This window comes from Oncorhynchus kisutch, unplaced genomic scaffold (assembly GCF_002021735.2).
Source record: "Oncorhynchus kisutch isolate 150728-3 unplaced genomic scaffold, Okis_V2 Okis09a-Okis19a_hom, whole genome shotgun sequence".
NCBI classification, from domain to species: domain Eukaryota; kingdom Metazoa; phylum Chordata; class Actinopteri; order Salmoniformes; family Salmonidae; genus Oncorhynchus; species Oncorhynchus kisutch.
In genome coordinates, this window is record NW_022261985.1 from 8,681,809 (window position 1) to 8,704,265 (window position 22,457).

At 46.2% G+C, this 22,457-nt stretch overlaps 1 protein-coding gene across 1 annotated transcript in view; it reads left to right on the plus strand.

The window, feature by feature from the left end:
* Positions 1-5,594: 5,594 nt before the first annotated feature.
* The window catches only part of LOC116360540 (calcium-activated potassium channel subunit beta-4), an 89,946-nt gene continuing 73,083 nt past the window's right edge, over positions 5,595-22,457 (plus strand). Inside the window, exon 1 of the mRNA XM_031815251.1 lies at positions 5,595-6,672. Coding sequence (XP_031671111.1) covers positions 6,337-6,672 — 336 coding nt within the window. The 5' untranslated portion in view covers positions 5,595-6,336. The remainder of the gene's footprint in view (positions 6,673-22,457) is intronic.

Sequence of the window (22,457 nt, forward strand, 5' to 3'; positions counted from 1 at the left end):
AGGTGTTGGGACTCTGTTGATATCCAGGTATGGTAGTGGTAAGGTGTTGGGACTCTGCTGATATCCAGGTATGGTAGTGGTAAGGTGTTGGGACTCTGCTGATATCCAGGTATAGCAGTGGTAAGGTGTTGGGACTCTGCTGATATCCAGGTGTATCAGTGGTAAGGTGTTGGGACTCTGCTGATATCCAGGTGTAACAGTGGTAAGGTGTTGGGACTCTGCTGATATCCAGGTGTAACAGTGGTAAGGTGTTGGGACTCTGCTGATATCCAGGTGTAACAGTGGTAAGGTGTTGGGACTCTGTTGATATCCAGGTATAGTAGTGGTAAGGTGTTGGGACTCTGCTGATATCCAGGTGTAACAGTGGTAAGGTGTTGGGACTCTGCTGATATCCAGGTGTAACAGTGGTAAGGTGTTGGGACTCTGTTGATATCCAGGTATAGCAGTGGTAAGGTGTTGGGACTCTGCTGATATCCAGGTATAGTAGTGGTAAGGTGTTGGGACTCTGTTGATATCCAGGTATAGTAGTGGTAAGGTGTTGGGACTCTGCTGATATCCAGGTGTAGCAGTGGTAAGGTGTTGGGACTCTGCTGATATCCAGGTATAGTAGTGGTAAGGTGTTGGGACTCTGTTGATATCCAGGTATAGTAGTGGTAAGGTGTTGGGACTCTGCTGATATCCAGATGTAGCAGTGGTAAGGTGTTGGGACTCTGCTGATATCCAGGTGTAACAGTTGTAAGGTGTTGGGACTCTGTTGATATCCAGGTGTAACAGTGGTAAGGTGTTGGGACTCTGCTGATATCCAGGTGTAGCAGTGGTAAGGTGTTGGGACTCCGCTGATATCCAGGTATAGTAGTGGTAAGGTGTTGGGACTCCGCTGATATCCAGGTATAGTAGTGGTAAGGTGTTGGGACTGCTGATAACCAGGTGTAGTAGTGGTAAGGTGTTGGGACTCTGCTGATATCCAGGTGTAGCAGTGGTAAGGTGTTGGGACTCTGCTGATATCCAGGTATAGTAGTGGTAAGGTGTTGGGACTCTGCTGATATCCAGGTGTAGCAGTGGTAAGGTGTTGGGACTCTGCTGATATCCAGGTGTAACAGTGGTAAGGTGTTGGGACTCTGCTGATATCCAGGTGTAGCAGTGGTAAGGTGTTGGGACTCCGCTGATATCCAGGTATAGTAGTGGTAAGGTGTTGGGACTCCGCTGATATCCAGGTATAGTAGTGGTAAGGTGTTGGGACTGCTGATAACCAGGTGTAGTAGTGGTAAGGTGTTGGGACTCTGCTGATAACCAGGTGTATCAGTGGTAAGGTGTTGGGACTCTGCTGATATCCAGGTGTAGCAGTGGTAAGGTGTTGGGACTCTGCTGATATCCAGGTGTAACAGTTGTAAGGTGTTGGGACTCTGTTGATATCCAGGTGTAACAGTGGTAAGGTGTTGGGACTCTGCTGATATCCAGGTGTAGCAGTGGTAAGGTGTTGGGACTCCGCTGATATCCAGGTATAGTAGTGGTAAGGTGTTGGGACTCCGCTGATATCCAGGTATAGTAGTGGTAAGGTGTTGGGACTGCTGATAACCAGGTGTAGTAGTGGTAAGGTGTTGGGACTCTGCTGATATCCAGGTGTAGCAGTGGTAAGGTGTTGGGACTCTGCTGATATCCAGGTATAGTAGTGGTAAGGTGTTGGGACTCTGCTGATATCCAGGTGTAGCAGTGGTAAGGTGTTGGGACTCTGCTGATATCCAGGTGTAACAGTTGTAAGGTGTTGGGACTCTGTTGATATCCAGGTGTAACAGTGGTAAGGTGTTGGGACTCTGCTGATATCCAGGTGTAGCAGTGGTAAGGTGTTGGGACTCCGCTGATATCCAGGTATAGTAGTGGTAAGGTGTTGGGACTCCGCTGATATCCAGGTATAGTAGTGGTAAGGTGTTGGGACTGCTGATAACCAGGTGTAGTAGTGGTAAGGTGTTGGGACTCTGCTGATAACCAGGTGTATCAGTGGTAAGGTGTTGAGACTCTGCTGATAACCAGGTGTAACAGTGGTAAGGTGTTGGGACTCTGCTGATATCCAGGTGTAACAGTTGTAAGGTGTTGGGACTCTGCTGATATCCAGGTATAGTAGTGGTAAGGTGTTGGGACTCTGTTGATATCCAGGTATAGTAGTGGTAAGGTGTTGGGACTCTGCTGATATCCAGGTGTAGCAGTGGTAAGGTGTTGGGACTCTGCTGATATCCAGGTATAGTAGTGGTAAGGTGTTGGGACTCTGTTGATATCCAGGTATAGTAGTGGTAAGGTGTTGGGACTCTGCTGATATCCAGATGTAGCAGTGGTAAGGTGTTGGGACTCTGCTGATATCCAGGTGTAACAGTTGTAAGGTGTTGGGACTCTGTTGATATCCAGGTGTAACAGTGGTAAGGTGTTGGGACTCTGCTGATATCCAGGTGTAGCAGTGGTAAGGTGTTGGGACTCCGCTGATATCCAGGTATAGTAGTGGTAAGGTGTTGGGACTCCGCTGATATCCAGGTATAGTAGTGGTAAGGTGTTGGGACTGCTGATAACCAGGTGTAGTAGTGGTAAGGTGTTGGGACTCTGCTGATATCCAGGTGTAGCAGTGGTAAGGTGTTGGGACTCTGCTGATATCCAGGTATAGTAGTGGTAAGGTGTTGGGACTCTGCTGATATCCAGGTGTAGCAGTGGTAAGGTGTTGGGACTCTGCTGATATCCAGGTGTAACAGTGGTAAGGTGTTGGGACTCTGCTGATATCCAGGTGTAGCAGTGGTAAGGTGTTGGGACTCCGCTGATATCCAGGTATAGTAGTGGTAAGGTGTTGGGACTCCGCTGATATCCAGGTATAGTAGTGGTAAGGTGTTGGGACTGCTGATAACCAGGTGTAGTAGTGGTAAGGTGTTGGGACTCTGCTGATAACCAGGTGTATCAGTGGTAAGGTGTTGGGACTCTGCTGATATCCAGGTGTAGCAGTGGTAAGGTGTTGGGACTCTGCTGATATCCAGGTGTAACAGTTGTAAGGTGTTGGGACTCTGTTGATATCCAGGTGTAACAGTGGTAAGGTGTTGGGACTCTGCTGATATCCAGGTGTAGCAGTGGTAAGGTGTTGGGACTCCGCTGATATCCAGGTATAGTAGTGGTAAGGTGTTGGGACTCCGCTGATATCCAGGTATAGTAGTGGTAAGGTGTTGGGACTGCTGATAACCAGGTGTAGTAGTGGTAAGGTGTTGGGACTCTGCTGATATCCAGGTGTAGCAGTGGTAAGGTGTTGGGACTCTGCTGATATCCAGGTATAGTAGTGGTAAGGTGTTGGGACTCTGCTGATATCCAGGTGTAGCAGTGGTAAGGTGTTGGGACTCTGCTGATATCCAGGTGTAACAGTTGTAAGGTGTTGGGACTCTGTTGATATCCAGGTGTAACAGTGGTAAGGTGTTGGGACTCTGCTGATATCCAGGTGTAGCAGTGGTAAGGTGTTGGGACTCCGCTGATATCCAGGTATAGTAGTGGTAAGGTGTTGGGACTCCGCTGATATCCAGGTATAGTAGTGGTAAGGTGTTGGGACTGCTGATAACCAGGTGTAGTAGTGGTAAGGTGTTGGGACTCTGCTGATAACCAGGTGTATCAGTGGTAAGGTGTTGGGACTCTGCTGATAACCAGGTGTATCAGTGGTAAGGTGTTGAGACTCTGCTGATAACCAGGTGTAACAGTGGTAAGGTGTTGGGACTCTGCTGATATCCAGGTGTAACAGTTGTAAGGTGTTGGGACTCTGTTGATATCCAGGTGTAACAGTGGTAAGGTGTTGGGACTCTGCTGATATCCAGGTGTAGCAGTGGTAAGGTGTTGGGACTCCGCTGATATCCAGGTATAGTAGTGGTAAGGTGTTGGGACTGCTGATAACCAGGTGTAGTAGTGGTAAGGTGTTGGGACTCTGCTGATATCCAGGTGTAGCAGTGGTAAGGTGTTGGGACTCTGCTGATATCCAGGTATAGTAGTGGTAAGGTGTTGGGACTCTGCTGATATCCAGGTGTAGCAGTGGTAAGGTGTTGGGACTCTGCTGATATCCAGGTGTAACAGTTGTAAGGTGTTGGGACTCTGTTGATATCCAGGTGTAACAGTGGTAAGGTGTTGGGACTCTGCTGATATCCAGGTGTAGCAGTGGTAAGGTGTTGGGACTCCGCTGATATCCAGGTATAGTAGTGGTAAGGTGTTGGGACTCCGCTGATATCCAGGTATAGTAGTGGTAAGGTGTTGGGACTGCTGATAACCAGGTGTAGTAGTGGTAAGGTGTTGGGACTCTGCTGATAACCAGGTGTATCAGTGGTAAGGTGTTGGGACTCTGCTGATAACCAGGTGTATCAGTGGTAAGGTGTTGAGACTCTGCTGATAACCAGGTGTAACAGTGGTAAGGTGTTGGGACTTTGCTGTTGGGACAGCTTTATGTAGGCCCTAACAGTTTTGGGGCACTGTTTGTCACTGTTATAGTGCAATTAATGAATTATTTAGTGTTGTGTTGTGGTTTTGCTGGCATGCACCCCCCACTGGCTAGGCCAGTCACTGGGCCTTGGGAGGAGGTTAAGATGCTGAGCCTGGGAAGGAGGTTAAGTTTCTGAGCCTGGGAAGGAGGTTAAGATGCTGAGCCTGGGGAGGAGGTTAAGATTCTGAGCCTGGGGAGGAGGTTAAGATGCTGAGCCTGGGAAGGAGGTTAAGATTCTGAGCCTGGGAAGGAGGTTAAGATTCTGAGCCTGGGGAGGAGGTTAAGATGCTGAGCCTGGGAAGGAGGTTAAGTTTCTGAGCCTGGGAAGGAGGTTAAGATGCTGAGCCTGGGGAGGAGGTTAAGATGCTGAGCCTGGGAAGGAGGTTAAGATGCTGAGCCTGGGAAGGAGGTTAAGATTCTGAGCCTGGGAAGGAGGTTAAGATGCTGAGCCTGGGGAGGAGGTTAAGATGCTGAGCCTGGGGAGGAGGTTAAGATGCTGAGCCTGGGGAGGAGGTTATGATGCTGAGCCTGGGGAGGAGGTTATGATGCTGAGCCTGGGGAGGAGGTTAAGATGCTGAGCCTGGGGAGGAGGTTAAGATGCTGAGCCTGGGGAGGAGGTTAAGATGCTGACCCTGCAACTGAGCCTGGGGAGGAGGCATCTAAATGTCAGCATCATCTAGAAATCCTTAATTAATATAAAATAGTCATTACTTTTATGAAAACAGTTTCCATTATTATTCAACACTACACTTGCTAAACATTTGTCATTTTCCATTAAAAGATACAAATCAGAGTTGACAAGCAGGTTCCAAAAAAAAAAAAAACAATGTCAGACAGTAAAGGGGTCTTTATAAAGATGCAGTGAATGGAATTATCACTGGTTAATGGCCCTTACGATACAACGCTATGTGCCTGTGTTTATGTGTGTGTGTGTATGTTTCTATGTGATTTTCAAGAAAGCCCCAAAATGATTCTGTACATCTAGGAAGTGAACAGATGCAGACTAGCTTTAGGCTTTTCTGCCACGTGCGCGCCACGGAGCGCCGTACACCACCGTAATCGTTGGCGGGCACTGCTGATTACGTTAAAACTCGCATGGCATAATGCTTGCTTTTTGATTGGTCAACTATAAGCTTTGTTTTTGTATGCCAAGCCAAGTTATCATGTGTCCTAAAGCTTAATGACGTAGGTCATTATTTGTGTTATTGAATGTTTTAACAGTAACTAGCCTAGTCTGTCAACAGGTGCACCCTGTAGTGATGCATCAAAACAATACCATCCAATCAGCGTAATGAAGTTGGTAACATTGCTGTCAGCAGAAGAGACCTATTTTTAACTCTAGAAAGCTCCTCGCCTCGGGCTATATAGGCTGGTCCTCAGACCTCTCGGCACCGTGAGCAGAGAAAGCGGGCTCCATCTCTAAAGGGGCAACAGTAGACCAGTTTGTCCACAGCGAAGTGATGGATGTCGGAGCCAGGGACGGCGAGGGACCGCTGCAGCGCATCATCTGATCGCCAGTCAAGGGAGGGGCATTCACTCCGAACCTAATCCCAGATGCAACGTCCAGCCTTTCAGAAAAATCCACATCTCCACGGACCGTTGTGATATGAAGTAGATATCACGCGCATAAGAGCGAGGGGAGGAGGGGGGCAGGCACAGGCTGGACGGCAGCTGCTCCGCTTTCGCAAAGTTCTCCATACAGAAGGGAGGGCGCGGAGGCCGGTTGAGTGAGAGGGACGTTTTCCTAGAGGCTGCCAGTGTTTGGGGCAACACAGCGCAGAGAGAGAGAGAGAGAGAAGCCCCTCTCCAGCTCTCCTCTCCGTCACTTTCGAGCTCTTTTCAGACCGAAGAGGAGCATAATGGCGAAAATGAGGGTGTCATACGAGTACTCGGAGGCGGAGGATAAGAGTATCCGACTAGGACTGTTCCTCATCGTCTGTGGCATCCTGTCCCTCTTTATCCTCGGGTTCTGCTGGCTCAGTCCAACTCTACAGAGCATGCAGAGCAAACCGGCCAACTGCACGGTGGTGTCCGTGCTCAGACCGGAGGAGATGTTCGAGTGCGTGTTCACGTGCGGGGCGGACTGCAAGGGGACCTCGCTGTATCCGTGTCTGCAGATATTCGTCAATAATTCCGAATCGAACTCCGTGGCTCTGCTGCACTTTGATGAACAGCAACTGGTGCTGAACCCAAAGGTAAATGACTACAACTGTAGAACGAGAACACTGTGAAGGAGCGTTCTAGATTTTATAGTCGACTCAGTGTTGCAGTTACTGAATGCAAAGCTGTGAAGGAGCGTTCTAGACTTTATAGTCGACTCAGTGTTGCAGTTACTGAATGCAAAGCTGTGAAGGAGCGTTCTAGACTTTATAGTCGACTCAGTGTTGCAGTTACTGAATGCAAAGCTGTGAAGGAGCGTTCTAGACTTTATAGTCGACTCAGTGTTGCAGTTACTGAATGCAAAGCTGTGAAGGAGCGTTCTAGACTTTATAGTCGACTCAGTGTTGCAGTTACTGAATGCAAAGCTGTGAAGGAGCGTTCTAGACTTTATAGTCGACTCAGTGTTGCAGTTACTGAATGCAAAGCTGTGAACGATCGATACAGTAGCAAGGCAAAGTGTCTGGCTGGAAAAGTTCCCAGTCTCAGTTTATTGACATGAGCTAGATCGATATTATGTTAATAGTTGCCTGTTTTTTTAAAAACCATGTTAATGTAAACACACTTTTTGTATTCTAAAGACGAAATAACATTCTTGCTATTTTCTATTCCAAAGATATGGAAAAAAAATCACAGACGTAAATAATGAGTTTAACTTTCATAAAAGTCACTTTACAGCAAGTGTGAGGGGATCTACACCTGTCCAAGTCTATTCTAGAGACATAGCCTCATCATCACTCACAAAGAGAACCTCTACTCTGATGAAGAGGAACAGAGAAGACTAAATGACTCCCTTTGGGACAGAAAGCCCAAACGCCTGTGTGAGTGAAGGTCTCTTTTCTTTTCAGTTGGTCCATTAAACTCTCTAGTCCCATTGTGTGTGATATTACTTTTCAGACTACAAATCGGGAATGTCTTGGTCCTTTTGAGAATTTCTTCAAATTCTCTGTGGTCATCATCATCATCATTATCAGTTATTTCTAGCTGACTTCAGAAGGGTTGAAATCCAACCTTCTCATCTTGTGTTCTTCTGTAGATAGTGTGTTTATACCTTTGAGGGGGTACTGTAGGGCATTCAACTCTTCCTGTCTTCCTGCCCCTCCTCTTTCCCCTCCTCTCCTCCATTCCCTCCTCATCCTCCCCCTCCTTCTCCTCTCCTCCTCCCTCTCCTCCGTCCTCTCCCCTGTCCCCTCCTCTCCTACACCCCCTCCTCTCCTCCGTCCCCTCCTCTCCTACATCCCCTCCTCTCCTCCGTCCCCTCCTCTCCTCTGTCCCCTCCTCTCCTCCGTCCCTCCCTCTCCTCTGTCCCCTCCTCTCCTCCGTCCCCTCCTCTCCTCCGTCCCCTCCTCTCCTCCGTCCCCTCCTCTCCTCCGTCCCCTCCTCTCCTCTGTCCCCTCCTCACCCCCCCCCTCCCCTCCCTCCTCCCTGCTGTCTAGAACAGACCTCTCACCCGCTACACCACAGGTACTCCTCTCCCCCCAGCTCCATGGTAACACCACTGCATCCCTCCGTCCTGTGTCTTTAACACGCCTCTATGTTTACTGACTGGGTTCTATGGCAACAGGAGCACAGCTTTGAACAGTGATGCACGATCGCATGTGTCTGCATTTAAAGTGGCACCCTATTCCCCATGTAGTGCTCTACTTTTGTCCACTAAGGGAATAGGGTGACTAAAAGTAGTGTGCGAAGGGAAAAGGGTGGCCAAAAGTAATAAGGTATCATTTAGGACCAATGTAATCCCAGCCTGCTCTCTCTGAGCCTGAGCCTGGGGACGAGGTTAGAACGACTGCAGACAGTGGCACTGAGAGGAAAGAAGTGAGGACTTTGGCTGGTTACCAAACCAACCAGGGGTTGAATGACTTGGCAGTAAGTTACCAAACCAACCAGGGGTTGAATGACTTGGCAGTAAGTTACCAAACCAACCAGGGGTTGAATGACTTGGCAGTAAGTTACCAAACCAACCAGGGGTTGAATGACTTGGCAGTAAGTTACCAAACCAACCAGGGGTTGAATGACTTGGCAGTAAGTTACCAAACCAACCAGGGGTTGAATGAGTTGGCAGTAAGCTACCAAACCAACCAGGGGTTGAATGAGTTGGCAGTAAGTTACCAAACCAACCAGGGGTTGAATGACTTGGCAGTAAGCTACCAAACCAACCAGGGGTTGAATGACTTGGCAGTAAGTTACCAAACCAACCAGGGGTTGAATGAGTTGGCAGTAAGTTACCAAACCAACCAGGGGTTGAATGAGTTGGCAGTAAGTTACCAAACCAACCAGTGGTTGAATGAGTTGGCAGTAAGCTACCAAACCAACCAGGGGTTGAATGAGTTGGCAGTAAGCTACCAAATGAACCAGGGGTTGAATGAGTTGGCAGTAAGCTACAAAATGAACCAGGGGTTGAATGACTTGGCAGTAAGCTACCAAACCAACCAGGGGTTGAATGACTTGGCAGTAAGCTACCAAAGGAACCAGGGGTTGAATGAGTTGGCAGTAAGCTACCAAAGGAACCAGGGGTTGAATGACTTGGCAGTAAGTTACCAAACCAACCAGGGGTTGAATGACTTGGCAGTAAGCTACCAAAGGAACCAGGGGTTGAATGAGTTGGCAGTAAGCTACCATAGGAACCAGGGGTTGAATGAGTTGGCAGTAAGCTACCAAATTAACCAGGGGTTGAATGACTTGGCAGTAAGCAGGCAAAAGGAACCAGGGTTTGAATGAGTTGGCAGTAAGTTACCAAACAATCCAGGGGTTGAATGAGTTGGCAGTAAGCTACCAAAGGAACCAGGGTTTGAATGAGTTGGCAGTAAGCTACCAAAGGAACCAGGGGTTGAATGAGTTGGCAGTAAGCTACCAAATTAACCAGGGGTTGAATGACTTGGCAGTAAGCAGGCAAAAGGAACCAGGGTTTGAATGAGTTGGCAGTAAGTTACCAAACAATCCAGGGGTTTGAATGAGTTGGCAGTAAGCAGGCTAAAGGAACCAGGGGTTGAATGAGTTGGCAGTAAGCAGGCAATGACTCACTTTAGTTACTGTGTTGTAGTCAGTCTGTCTGTCTGTTCATGTTTAGTAGACTCAATCACTGCAGTCAGAGAGCTTGGCAGTTTGGGCTCCTCAGGCTTGGAGGAACTGTAGAGTCTGAGGAGAGGATTGACTATGTTCAAAATGGAACCCTGTTCTCTACATAGTGCACGCTATAGGGAATAGGGTGCTATTTGGGATACATCAACAGTCCATGTTTAATGTTATCATCCCTGACCCTGCATGTTGATTGTAAGTTGTACAACTTTTACGTATGACTTGCACTTAGATTAGCTGTTTTTATTGATTGGGGTGTGTGTGTGTGTGTGTGTCTTTGTTCCCGGCGACAAAACCAACTGACTTTGTCGCTGAATCCCTCAGTGATTTGTGGAAAAGGGAACATCTGCTTCAAAAAGGCTGTGTTTACACACGCAGCCCAATTCTGATCTTTTTTCCCCACTAATTGGTCTTTTGACCAATCACATCAGATCTTTTCACATCCGATCTTTTTCAGAGCTGATCTGATTGGTCAAAAGACCAAATAGTGAAAAAAAAGATCAGAATTTACAAAAGTCTTGTAAATTAATCACAGATTTTTTTTGGATCAGTCATTGATTTCCTTAGCTGTTGAAACACCAAAACAAAGTAATGAATTTAAAGATCCTGGAGAATGTGCCAACTAGCCATTCTTATGTATGGTTGTCTGAGGAAGGAAATGAAAGAAAACGGATTGTGTGTGTGTGTGTGTGTGTGTGTGTGTGTGTGTGTGTGTCATTATTGACAGGCTACTTCTACTAATGGCCCACCAGGGGTCCTGCTCTATAATGACTTCATTATAATGGTCACTAATATATCCTGTTTCTAGTCTGGATGGTCGGAGCGTTCCAGGAACAGAAGAGGTTGATTGGTTTGAATTGGCACGTGGGAGGAGAGAGCAGTGGTTTATTTGAGTCAGATTCCACCTCTCTGTTACGGACTGTTTTGTTCCGGGAACCTATTTAGCTGGATCTGGGTACTCTCGTGGCACGAAAAAATAATTGTTCCCTTTTGGCAAATGTAAAAAAAAAAAAGCCAATTAAAGCGATCAAAGTTATTTCGAGTTTCCTCTCCCTTTAATTTCCCCAGAAAGAGTTTCCTCTCCCTTTAATTCCCCCAGAAAGAGTTTCCTCTCCCTTTAATTCCCCCAGAAAGAGTTTCCTCTCCCTTTAATTCCCCCAGAAAGAGTTTCCTCTCCCTTTAATTCCCCCAGAAAGAGTTTCCTCTCCATTTAATTCCCCCAGAAAGAGTTTCCTCTCCCTTTAATTCCCCCAGAAAGAGTTTCCTCTCCCTTTAATTCCCCCAGAAAGAGTTTCCTCTCCCTTTAATCCCCCAGAAAGAGTTTCCTCTCCCTTTAATTGCCCCAGAAATAGTTGCCTCTCCCTTTAATTCCCCCAGAAAGAGTTTCCTCTCCCTTTAATTCCCCCAGAAAGAGTTTCCTCTCCCTTTAATTCCCCCCCAGAAAGAGTTTGAATTGGCACGTGGGAGGAGAGAGCAGTGGTTTATTTGAGTCAGATTCCACCTCTCTGTTACGGACTGTTTTGTTCCGGGAACCTATTTAGCTGGATCTGGACTTTTTCCCCCCCAGAAAGAGTTTCCTCTCCCTTTAATTCCCCCCCAGAAAGAGTTTCCTCTCCCTGTAATTCCCCCAGAAAGAGTTTCCTCTCCCTTTAATTCCCCCAGAAAGAGTTTCCTCTCCCTTTAATTCCCCCAGAAAGAGTTTCCTCTCCCTTTAATTCCCCCCCAGAAAGAGTTTCCTCTCCCTTTAATTCCCCCAGAAAGAGTTTCCTCTCCCTTTAATTCCCCCCCAGAAAGAGTTTCCTCTCCCTTTAATTCCCCCAGAAAGAGTTTCCTCTCCCTTTAATTCCCCCAGAAAGAGTTTCCTCTCCCTTTAATTCCCCCCCAGAAAGAGTTTCCTCTCCCTTTAATTCCCCCCCAGAAAGAGTTTCCTCCCCCTTTAAATCCCCCCCAGAAAGAGTTTCCTCTCCCTGTAATTCCCCCAGAAAGAGTTTCCTCTCCCTTTAATTCCCCCAGAAAGAGTTTCCTCTCCCTTTAATTCCCCCAGAAAGAGTTTCCTCTCCCTTTAATTCCCCCCCAGAAAGAGTTTCCTCTCCCTTTAATTCCCCCAGAAAGAGTTTCCTCTCCCTTTAATTCCCCCCCAGAAAGAGTTTCCTCTCCCTTTAATTCCCCCCCAGAAAGAGTTTCCTCTCCCTTTAATTCCCCCCCAGAAAGAGTTACCTCTCCCTTTAATTCCCCCCCAGAAAGAGTTTCCTCTCCCTTTAATTCCCCCAGAAAGAGTTTCCTCTCCCTTTAATTCCCCCAGAAAGAGTTTCCTCTTCCTGTAATTCTCCTGCCCCCAAAAACAAACGTAATGGAAGAAATGAGATTTTCAGCCCTAATATTCTGAAGAGTTGATTGGGGTCGGGTCGGGGTTATGGTTTGCACAACACTGTAACCTACTGTATGTGCAGTGGCGATTTTAGCATATACATCTTGGTGGGGAAAAATCTAAAAGTGGGATGTATGCCAGCAAAGCCACAACACTAAACAATACATTCATTGCACTATAACAGTGACAAACTAAAGCTGTCCCAACAGCAGTCCCAACACCTTACCACTGCTATACCTGGATATCAGCAGAGTCCCAACACCTTACCACTACTATACCTGGATATCAGCAGAGTCCCAACACCTTACCACTGCTATACCTGGATATCAGCAGAGTCCCAACACCTTACCACTACTATACCTGGATATCAGCAGAGTCCCAACACCTTACCACTGCTATACCTGGATATCAGCAGAGTCCCAACACCTTACCACTGCTATACCTGGATATCAGCAGAGTCCCAACACCTTACCACTACTATACCTGGATATCAGCAGAGTCCCAACACCTTACCACTACTATACCTGGATATCAGTGGAGTCCCAACACCTTACCACTGCTATACCTGGATATCAACAGAGTCCCAACACCTTACCACTACTATACCTGGATATCAGCAGAGTCCCAACACCTTACCACTACTATACCTGGATATCAACAGAGTCCCAACACCTTACCACTGCTACACCTGGATATCAACAGAGTCCCAACACCTTACCACTGCTACACCTGGTTATCAGCAGAGTCCCAACACCTTACCACTGTTACACCTGGTTATCAGCAGAGTCCCAACACCTTACCACTGCTATACCTGGTTATCAGCAGAGTCCCAACACCTTACCACTGATACACCTGGATATCAGCAGAGTCCCAACACCTTACCACTGTTACACCTGGATATCAGCAGAGTCCCAACACCTTACCACTACTATACCTGGATATCAGCAGAGTCCCAACACCTTACCACTGCTATACCTGGATATCAACAGAGTCCCAACACCTTACCACTGCTATACCTGGATATCAGCAGAGTCCCAACACCTTACCACTACTATACCTGGATATCAGCAGAGTCCCAACACCTTACCACTACTATACCTGGATATCAGCAGAGTCCCAACACCTTACCACTACTATACCTGGATATCAGTGGAGTCCCAACACCTTACCACTGCTATACCTGGATATCAACAGAGTCCCAACACCTTACCACTGCTATACCTGGATATCAACAGAGTCCCAACACCTTACCACTACTATACCTGGATATCAACAGAGTCCCAACACCTTACCACTACTATACCTGGATATCAGCAGAGTCCCAACACCTTACCACTACTATACCTGGATATCAGCAGAGTCCCAACACCTTACCACTACTATACCTGGATATCAGCAGAGTCCCAACACCTTACCACTGCTATACCTGGATATCAACAGAGTCCCAACACCTTACCACTACTATACCTGGATATCAGTGGAGTCCCAACACCTTACCACTGCTATACCTGGATATCAACAGAGTCCCAACACCTTACCACTACTATACCTGGATATCAGCAGAGTCCCAACACCTTACCACTGCTATACCTGGATATCAACAGAGTCCCAACACCTTACCACTACTATACCTGGATATCAACAGAGTCCCAACACCTTACCACTACTATACCTGGATATCAGCAGAGTCCCAACACCTTACCACTGCTACACCTGGATATCAGCAGAGTCCCAACACATTACCACTGATACACCTGGATATCAGCAGAGTCCCAACACCTTACCACTGCTATACCTGGATATCAGCAGAGTCCCAACACCTTACCACTACTATACCTGGTTATCAGCAGAGTCCCAACACCTTACCACTACTACACCTGGTTATCAGCAGAGTCCCAACACCTTACCACTACTATACCTGGATATGAGCGAAGCCTTGTCTGGCAGTGAAACAGTTCTTTCAGCCTCATTTACTGCCTTTAAAAAAACATAGCTGATATGGCTGACTTGCTTAAACAACTGTGGTTTCTAATGACAACTGAGATGTACAAACTGTGGCATAAGGGGACGACAAGTGGATATGAGGCAATTCGTAATTTCGATTAAGACTATAATGAGCGAGCTAGGACAGACGTAGTCAATATAACTATTTGTTCAGCACTTTTGAAATGTACTGCGACAGAATTCAGAACATGGGCCATTCTTACAATGTTCTCCCTGTACACCAACTCAGAAGTGTAGGATAAATAAAGGGGGCATATATAAGCAGACAATGAAAGCTCTTACAATATTCAATGATGACATTTCTCTAAATCAGGTTATAGGCTACATGTGCACCACCAAGTCAGAACAGTAGGTGAAATTAAGAGGTGAAAATAGACCAAATTATCAGGGTGAGACACATGAGCTATTAACAGCTTACTACACAATATACACCAGATATTAATTTCTTAGCTACAGTCTACACATCTCCTTAATATATTAGATCATTTATGCAGAAGCATGCTATACATTTTTGGACTCACCTTGTTGTGCTGTGCTCACTTGAACAGGAAGGTGGTGCGGTGGTCCTTCGTTGACAAACTGGGAACTCAAGAACTGGGAACTGGGAACTGGAAAATAAAGAAAAGATTAATCATGATGACGTCAGTGACCTTCGGGTTGTAGCTCCAGAAAGAGGCCAGAGTTCCCGGATTTACAATTCCGAGTTGAATGAAAGTTCGAAACGTATTTTCCCAGTCGTAGCTCATTTTTCCCGAGTTCCCAGTTGTCTTGAACTCACTAAAAGTTAGATTTTGCAGTTCAGAGTTAACGGTTGAGTTGAGTGTGGCACAAATCATGCTGCATTGACAGCATGGCCAATGTTGAATGTTTATAATTTTAAACTAGGAAAAGAGACCCTTCATCTTAGACTTGGGACCACAGAGGCACTCCACTGAAGAGCAGGCTAATGATTGCTTTGCAATGCTTGCAGGTGGCCACTGATTACTTCCAAACCACTCATTGTTGTGTAATGTTTATGTCCAATGGCCGATGAGCATGGGATTTTATCTATACTTTCTCTTCATATGACAATGATTAAGAAGGATTTGCCAGTAGATTGTTGACTCGATTCATGATGAGCTAGATAAGACTTGAAAGTATGATTAAAAAAATATATATATTTCACCTTTATTTAACAAGTCAGGCAAGTCAGTTAAGAACCAATTCTTATTTGCAATGATGGCCTACCAAAAGGCAGAAGGCCACCTGTACTGTAGATAATAAAGCTACTGTACATATGTGATTTAACGTCATTTTATCTGTGGCCAATGACCTTGAGCCTTCTTGGATGTGCACTTCTAATGTAACTCTATGGCAGCACCAAAGGGGATAGAATTTTCGTGGTCTACCCTTTTGACTTGGCGGTGACGAGGTGTCCCCATGAGTGACAGAACACTGAGCCAATCACGGTGCAACGTTCCATATTTTCTGCTGGCTTTCCCACCACCACAGAAAGCACTGAGCTGGGCTGAAACACCTGCATGTTGGAGCTGCCTTACTCAAGAAAGCAAAAAGAGACGCAAAACGCGAGCTGTTTTGCAAGAAGGAATGGGAAAAAATGTCAGTATCTCGATGTGCAAAACTGATAGAGACATACCCCAAGCGACTTACAGCTGTAATCGCAGCAAAAGGTGGCGCTACAAAGTATTTTCTTAAGGGGGCTGAATAATTTTGCATGCCCAATTTTTCAGTTTTTGATTTGTTAAAAAAGTTTGAAATATCCAATAAATGTCGTTCCACTTCATGATTGTGTCCCACTTGTTGTTGATTCTTCACAAAAAAGACAGTTTTATATCTTTATGTTTGAAGCCTGAAATGTGGCAAAAGGTCGCAAAGTTCAAGGGGGCCGAATACTTTCGCAAGGCACTGTATATATATATATTTTTTTAATACATTGTTTACAAACTGATATGTGACACATATTAACACCAAAATAAAATGCGGAACAGGCAAGACCCCCCCCAAAATGTATTTAATTCAAATGGCCTGCCTAGTGGTTAGAGCATTGGACTAGTAACTGGAAGGTTGCAAGTTCAAACCCCCGAGCTGACAAGGTACAAATCTGTCGTTCTGCCCCTGAACAGGCAGTTAACCCACTGTTCCCAGGCCGTCATTGTAAATAAGAATTTATTCTTAACTGACTTGCCTGGTTAAATAAAGGTCAAATAAAAAAATAAAAAAATGACGGGTCGCCACTGTGTATGTGTGAGACCAACGGGTGGCTGTATGAGAATCGTGCCTGTATCTCTCTCTCACATAACTAAAATTGAATTCACTTTTCTACGATCTCTCTCCCTCTCTGCTCTGATAGACATGAGCCTGCGACTCTCATCTCTCCAGCGTTGCAATTGATCATTTGTTTCCTTATAGAATCACAGCTGCACGATTCTGGAGAAACTGCAACACTCCTGATACATTGAAATACATTTGCCCAAGTTATATAAGTACTGCTGTCTGTTCAGAAAGAAATGAAATCATCCAGAATACTACACCACCAGAAGGCCTATAATTAAGACACAGATGATATTTGATCTGATTTATTTTACATTTCCTAGCTGTGGATTGTAGCCCAACATAAAGGAATAGCCTAGCTGTGGATTGTAAGCCCATTAAGAAGGAATAGCCTAGCTGTGGATTGTAGCCCAACATAAAGGAATAGCCTAGCTGTGGATTGTAGCCCAATAACAAGGAATAGCCTAGCTGTGGATTGTAGCCCAACATAAAGGAATAGCCTAGCTGTTGATTGTAGCCCGATAACAAGGAATAGCCTAGCTGTTGATTGTAGCCCGATAACAAGGAATAGCCTAGCTGTTGATTGTAGCCCGATAACAAGGAATAGCTTAGCTGTTGATTGTAGCCCGATAACATGGAATAGCCTAGCTGTGGATTGTAGCCCGATAACAAGGAATAGTCTAGCTGTGGATTGTAGCCCAATAACAAGGAATAGCCTAGCTGTTGATTGTAGCCCGATAACAAGGAATAGTCTAGCTGTTGATTGTAGCCCGATAACAAGGAATAGTCTAGCTGTGGATTGTAGCGCGATAACAAGGAATAGCCTAGCTGTTGATTGTAGCTCGATAACAAGGAATAGCCTAGCTGTTGATTGTAGCTCGATAACAAGGAATAGCCTAGCTGTGGATTGTAGCACGATAACAAGGAATAGTCTAGCTGTGGATTGTAGCCCGATAACAAGGAATAGCCTAGCTGTTGATTGTAGCCCGATAACAAGGAATAGTCTAGCTGTGGATTGTAGCCCGATAACAAGGAATAGTCTAGCTGTGGATTGTAGCCCGATAACATGTAATAGTCTACTGTCGGGAACGAGCGGCAAATCTGTCAGTGAACAAACAGCATGCAGACCAAACAGGCCTTTCTCAATATTTCAAATACAATCGAGGGAAAACACAGGTTGGAAAGCAGATGGCTCCTGCTGAAAAGAGAAGACTCTCTGCTGTAGGCTACCAACACATTAATCTGCTGTACTTACAAAATAAGAGACAGAGAGGCTTTTGGCACGAGCGCATCAGCCATCAACAGGGAGTGAGTCAGTAAAACTGGAAAGCAATTTTAGGACTATAATTTCCTCCTCCTACTGTAGCCGACAATATGTGTCTCCACACATCTTGGACTATAGGCTACAGATGGATTCAAGACCATACTGTAGCCTACAATATGTGTCTCCACACACCTTGGACTATAGGCTACAGATGGATTCAAGACCATACTGTAGCCTACAATATGTGTCTCCACACACCTTGGACTATAGGCTACAGATGGATTCAAGACCATACTGTAGCCTACAATATGTGTCTCCACACACCTTGGACTATAGGCTACAGATGGATTCAAGACCATACTGTAGCCTACAATATGTGTCTCCACACACCTTGGACTATAGGCTACAGATGGATTCAAGACCAGGTATTTTTTATTGATCTCAGTTTGTCAGTATAGCCTTCCTTTTCCATCATTTGTGCGCTATAAAATAATAATCTACCAAAGTCTCCAGTCGTGTAAAATGACGTTGGAATGGCATGAAATGCGTTTATAAAATGACACGTTTTTCCCCTGACCCCGGGCTGCTTAAAATGTTCCCCATGTGTGCAACTTCTGTAAGAGCCTGTACTCTACAGCTCTATGCCACTACGCAGATCTGTACTCTACAGCTCTATGCCACTACGCAGATCTGTACTCTACAGCTCTATGCCACTACGCAGATCTGTACTCTACAGCTCTATGCCACTACGCAGATCTGTACTCTACAGCTCTATGTCACTACGCAGATCTGTACTCTATAGCTCTATGTCACTACGCAGATCTGTACTCTACAGCTCTATGCCACTACGCAGATCTGTACTCTACAGCTCTATGCCACTACGCAGATCTGTACTCTACAGCTCTATGCCACTACGCAGATCTGTACTCTACAGCTCTATGCCACTAGGCAGATCTGTACTCTACAGCTCTATGCCACTACGCAGATCTGTACTCTACAGCTCTATGCCACTACGCAGATCTGTACTCTACAGCTCGGTGCCACTACGCAGATCTGTACTCTACAGCTCTATGCCACTATGCAGATCTGTACTCTACAGCTCTATGCCACTACGCAGATCTGTACTCTACAGCTCTATGCCACTACGCAGATCTGTACTCTACAGCTCTATGCCACTACGCAGATCTGTACTCTACAGCTCTGTGCCACTATGCAGATCTGTACTCTACGCAGATCTGTACTCTACAGCTCTATGCCACTATGCAGATCTGTACTCTACAGCTCTATGCCACTACGCAGATCTGTACTCTACAGCTCTGTGCCACTATGCAGATCTGTACTCTACAGCTCTATGCCACTACGCAGATCTGTACTCTACAGCTCTGTGCCACTACGCAGATCTGTACTCTATGCCACTATGCAGATCTGTACTCTACAGCTCTATGCTACTACGCAGATCTGTACCCTACAGCTCTGTGCCACTATGCAGATCTGTACTCTACAGCTCTGTGCCACTACGCAGATCTGTACTCTACGCTACGCAGATCTGTACTCTACAGCTCTATGCCACTACGCAGATCTGTACTCTACAGCTCTATGTCACTACGCAGATCTGTACTCTATAGCTCTATGTCACTACGCAGATCTGTACTCTACAGCTCTATGCCACTACGCAGATCTGTACTCTACAGCTCTATGCCACTACGCAGATCTGTACTCTACAGCTCTATGCCACTACGCAGATCTGTACTCTACAGCTCTGTGCCACTATGCAGATCTGTACTCTACGCTATGCAGATCTGTACTCTACAGCTCTATGCCACTACGCAGATCTGTACTCTACAGCTCTATGCCACTACACAGATCTGTACTCTACAGCTCTATGCCACTACGCAGATCTGTACTCTACAGCTCTATGCCACTACGCAGATCTGTACTCTACAGCTCTATGCCACTACGCAGATCTGTACTCTACAGCTCTATGCCACTACGCAGATCTGTACTCTACAGCTCTATGCCACTACGCAGATCTGTACTCTACAGCTCTGTGCCACTATGCAGATCTGTACTCTACGCTATGCATATCTGTACTCTACAGCTCTATGCCACTACGCAGATCTGTACTCTACAGCTCTATGTCACTACGCAGATCTGTACTCTATAGCTCTATGTCACTACGCAGATCTGTACTCTACAGCTCTATGCCACTACGCAGATCTGTACTCTACAGCTCTATGCCACTACGCAGATCTGTACTCTACAGCTCTATGCCACTACGCAGATCTGTACTCTACAGCTCTATGCCACTAGGCAGATCTGTACTCTACAGCTCTATGCCACTACGCAGATCTGTACTCTACAGCTCTATGCCACTACGCAGATCTGTACTCTACAGCTCGGTGCCACTACGCAGATCTGTACTCTACAGCTCTATGCCACTATGCAGATCTGTACTCTACAGCTCTATGCCACTACGCAGATCTGTACTCTACAGCTCTATGCCACTACGCAGATCTGTACTCTACAGCTCTATGCCACTACGCAGATCTGTACTCTACAGCTCTGTGCCACTATGCAGATCTGTACTCTACGCAGATCTGTACTCTACAGCTCTATGCCACTATGCAGATCTGTACTCTACAGCTCTATGCCACTACGCAGATCTGTACTCTACAGCTCTGTGCCACTATGCAGATCTGTACTCTACAGCTCTATGCCACTACGCAGATCTGTACTCTACAGCTCTGTGCCACTACGCAGATCTGTACTCTATGCCACTATGCAGATCTGTACTCTACAGCTCTATGCTACTACGCAGATCTGTACCCTACAGCTCTGTGCCACTATGCAGATCTGTACTCTACAGCTCTGTGCCACTACGCAGATCTGTACTCTACGCTACGCAGATCTGTACTCTACAGCTCTATGCCACTACGCAGATCTGTACTCTACAGCTCTATGTCACTACGCAGATCTGTACTCTATAGCTCTATGTCACTACGCAGATCTGTACTCTACAGCTCTATGCCACTACGCAGATCTGTACTCTACAGCTCTATGCCACTACGCAGATCTGTACTCTACAGCTCTATGCCACTACGCAGATCTGTACTCTACAGCTCTATGTCACTACGCAGATCTGTACTCTATAGCTCTATGTCACTACGCAGATCTGTACTCTACAGCTCTATGCCACTACGCAGATCTGTACTCTACAGCTCTATGCCACTACGCAGATCTGTACTCTACAGCTCTATGCCACTACGCAGATCTGTACTCTACAGCTCTATGCCACTAGGCAGATCTGTACTCTACAGCTCTATGCCACTACGCAGATCTGTACTCTACAGCTCTATGCCACTACGCAGATCTGTACTCTACAGCTCGGTGCCACTACGCAGATCTGTACTCTACAGCTCTATGCCACTATGCAGATCTGTACTCTACAGCTCTATGCCACTACGCAGATCTGTACTCTACAGCTCTATGCCACTACGCAGATCTGTACTCTACAGCTCTATGCCACTACGCAGATCTGTACTCTACAGCTCTGTGCCACTATGCAGATCTGTACTCTACGCAGATCTGTACTCTACAGCTCTATGCCACTATGCAGATCTGTACTCTACAGCTCTATGCCACTACGCAGATCTGTACTCTATGCCACTATGCAGATCTGTACTCTACAGCTCTATGCTACTACGCAGATCTGTACCCTACAGCTCTGTGCCACTATGCAGATCTGTACTCTACAGCTCTGTGCCACTACGCAGATCTGTACTCTACGCTACGCAGATCTGTACTCTACAGCTCTATGCCACTACGCAGATCTGTACTCTACAGCTCTATGTCACTACGCAGATCTGTACTCTATAGCTCTATGTCACTACGCAGATCTGTACTCTACAGCTCTATGCCACTACGCAGATCTGTACTCTACAGCTCTATGCCACTACGCAGATCTGTACTCTACAGCTCTATGCCACTACGCAGATCTGTACTCTACAGCTCTGTGCCACTATGCAGATCTGTACTCTACGCTATGCAGATCTGTACTCTACAGCTCTATGCCACTACGCAGATCTGTACTCTACAGCTCTATGCCACTACACAGATCTGTACTCTACAGCTCTATGCCACTACGCAGATCTGTACTCTACAGCTCTATGCCACTACGCAGATCTGTACTCTACAGCTCTATGCCACTACGCAGATCTGTACTCTACAGCTCTATGCCACTACGCAGATCTGTACTCTACAGCTCTATGCCACTACGCAGATCTGTACTCTACAGCTCTGTGCCACTATGCAGATCTGTACTCTACGCTATGCATATCTGTACTCTACAGCTCTATGCCACTACGCAGATCTGTACTCTACAGCTCTATGCCACTACACAGATCTGTACTCTACAGCTCTATGCCACTACGCAGATCTGTACTCTACAGCTCTATGCCACTACGCAGATCTGTACTCTACAGCTCTATGCCACTACGCAGATCTGTACTCTACAGCTCTATGCCACTACGCAGATCTGTACTCTACAGCTCTATGCCACTACGCAGATCTGTACTCTACAGCTCTGTGCCACTATGCAGATCTGTACTCTACGCTATGCAGATCTGTACTCTACAGCTCTATGCCACTACGCAGATCTGTACTCTACAGCTCTATGCCACTACGCAGATCTGTACTCTACAGCTCTATGCCACTACGCAGATCTGTACTCTACAGCTCTATGCCACTACGCAGATCTGTACTCTACAGCTCTATGCCACTACGCAGATCTGTACTCTACAGCTCTATGTCACTACGCAGATCTGTACTCTACAGCTCTATGT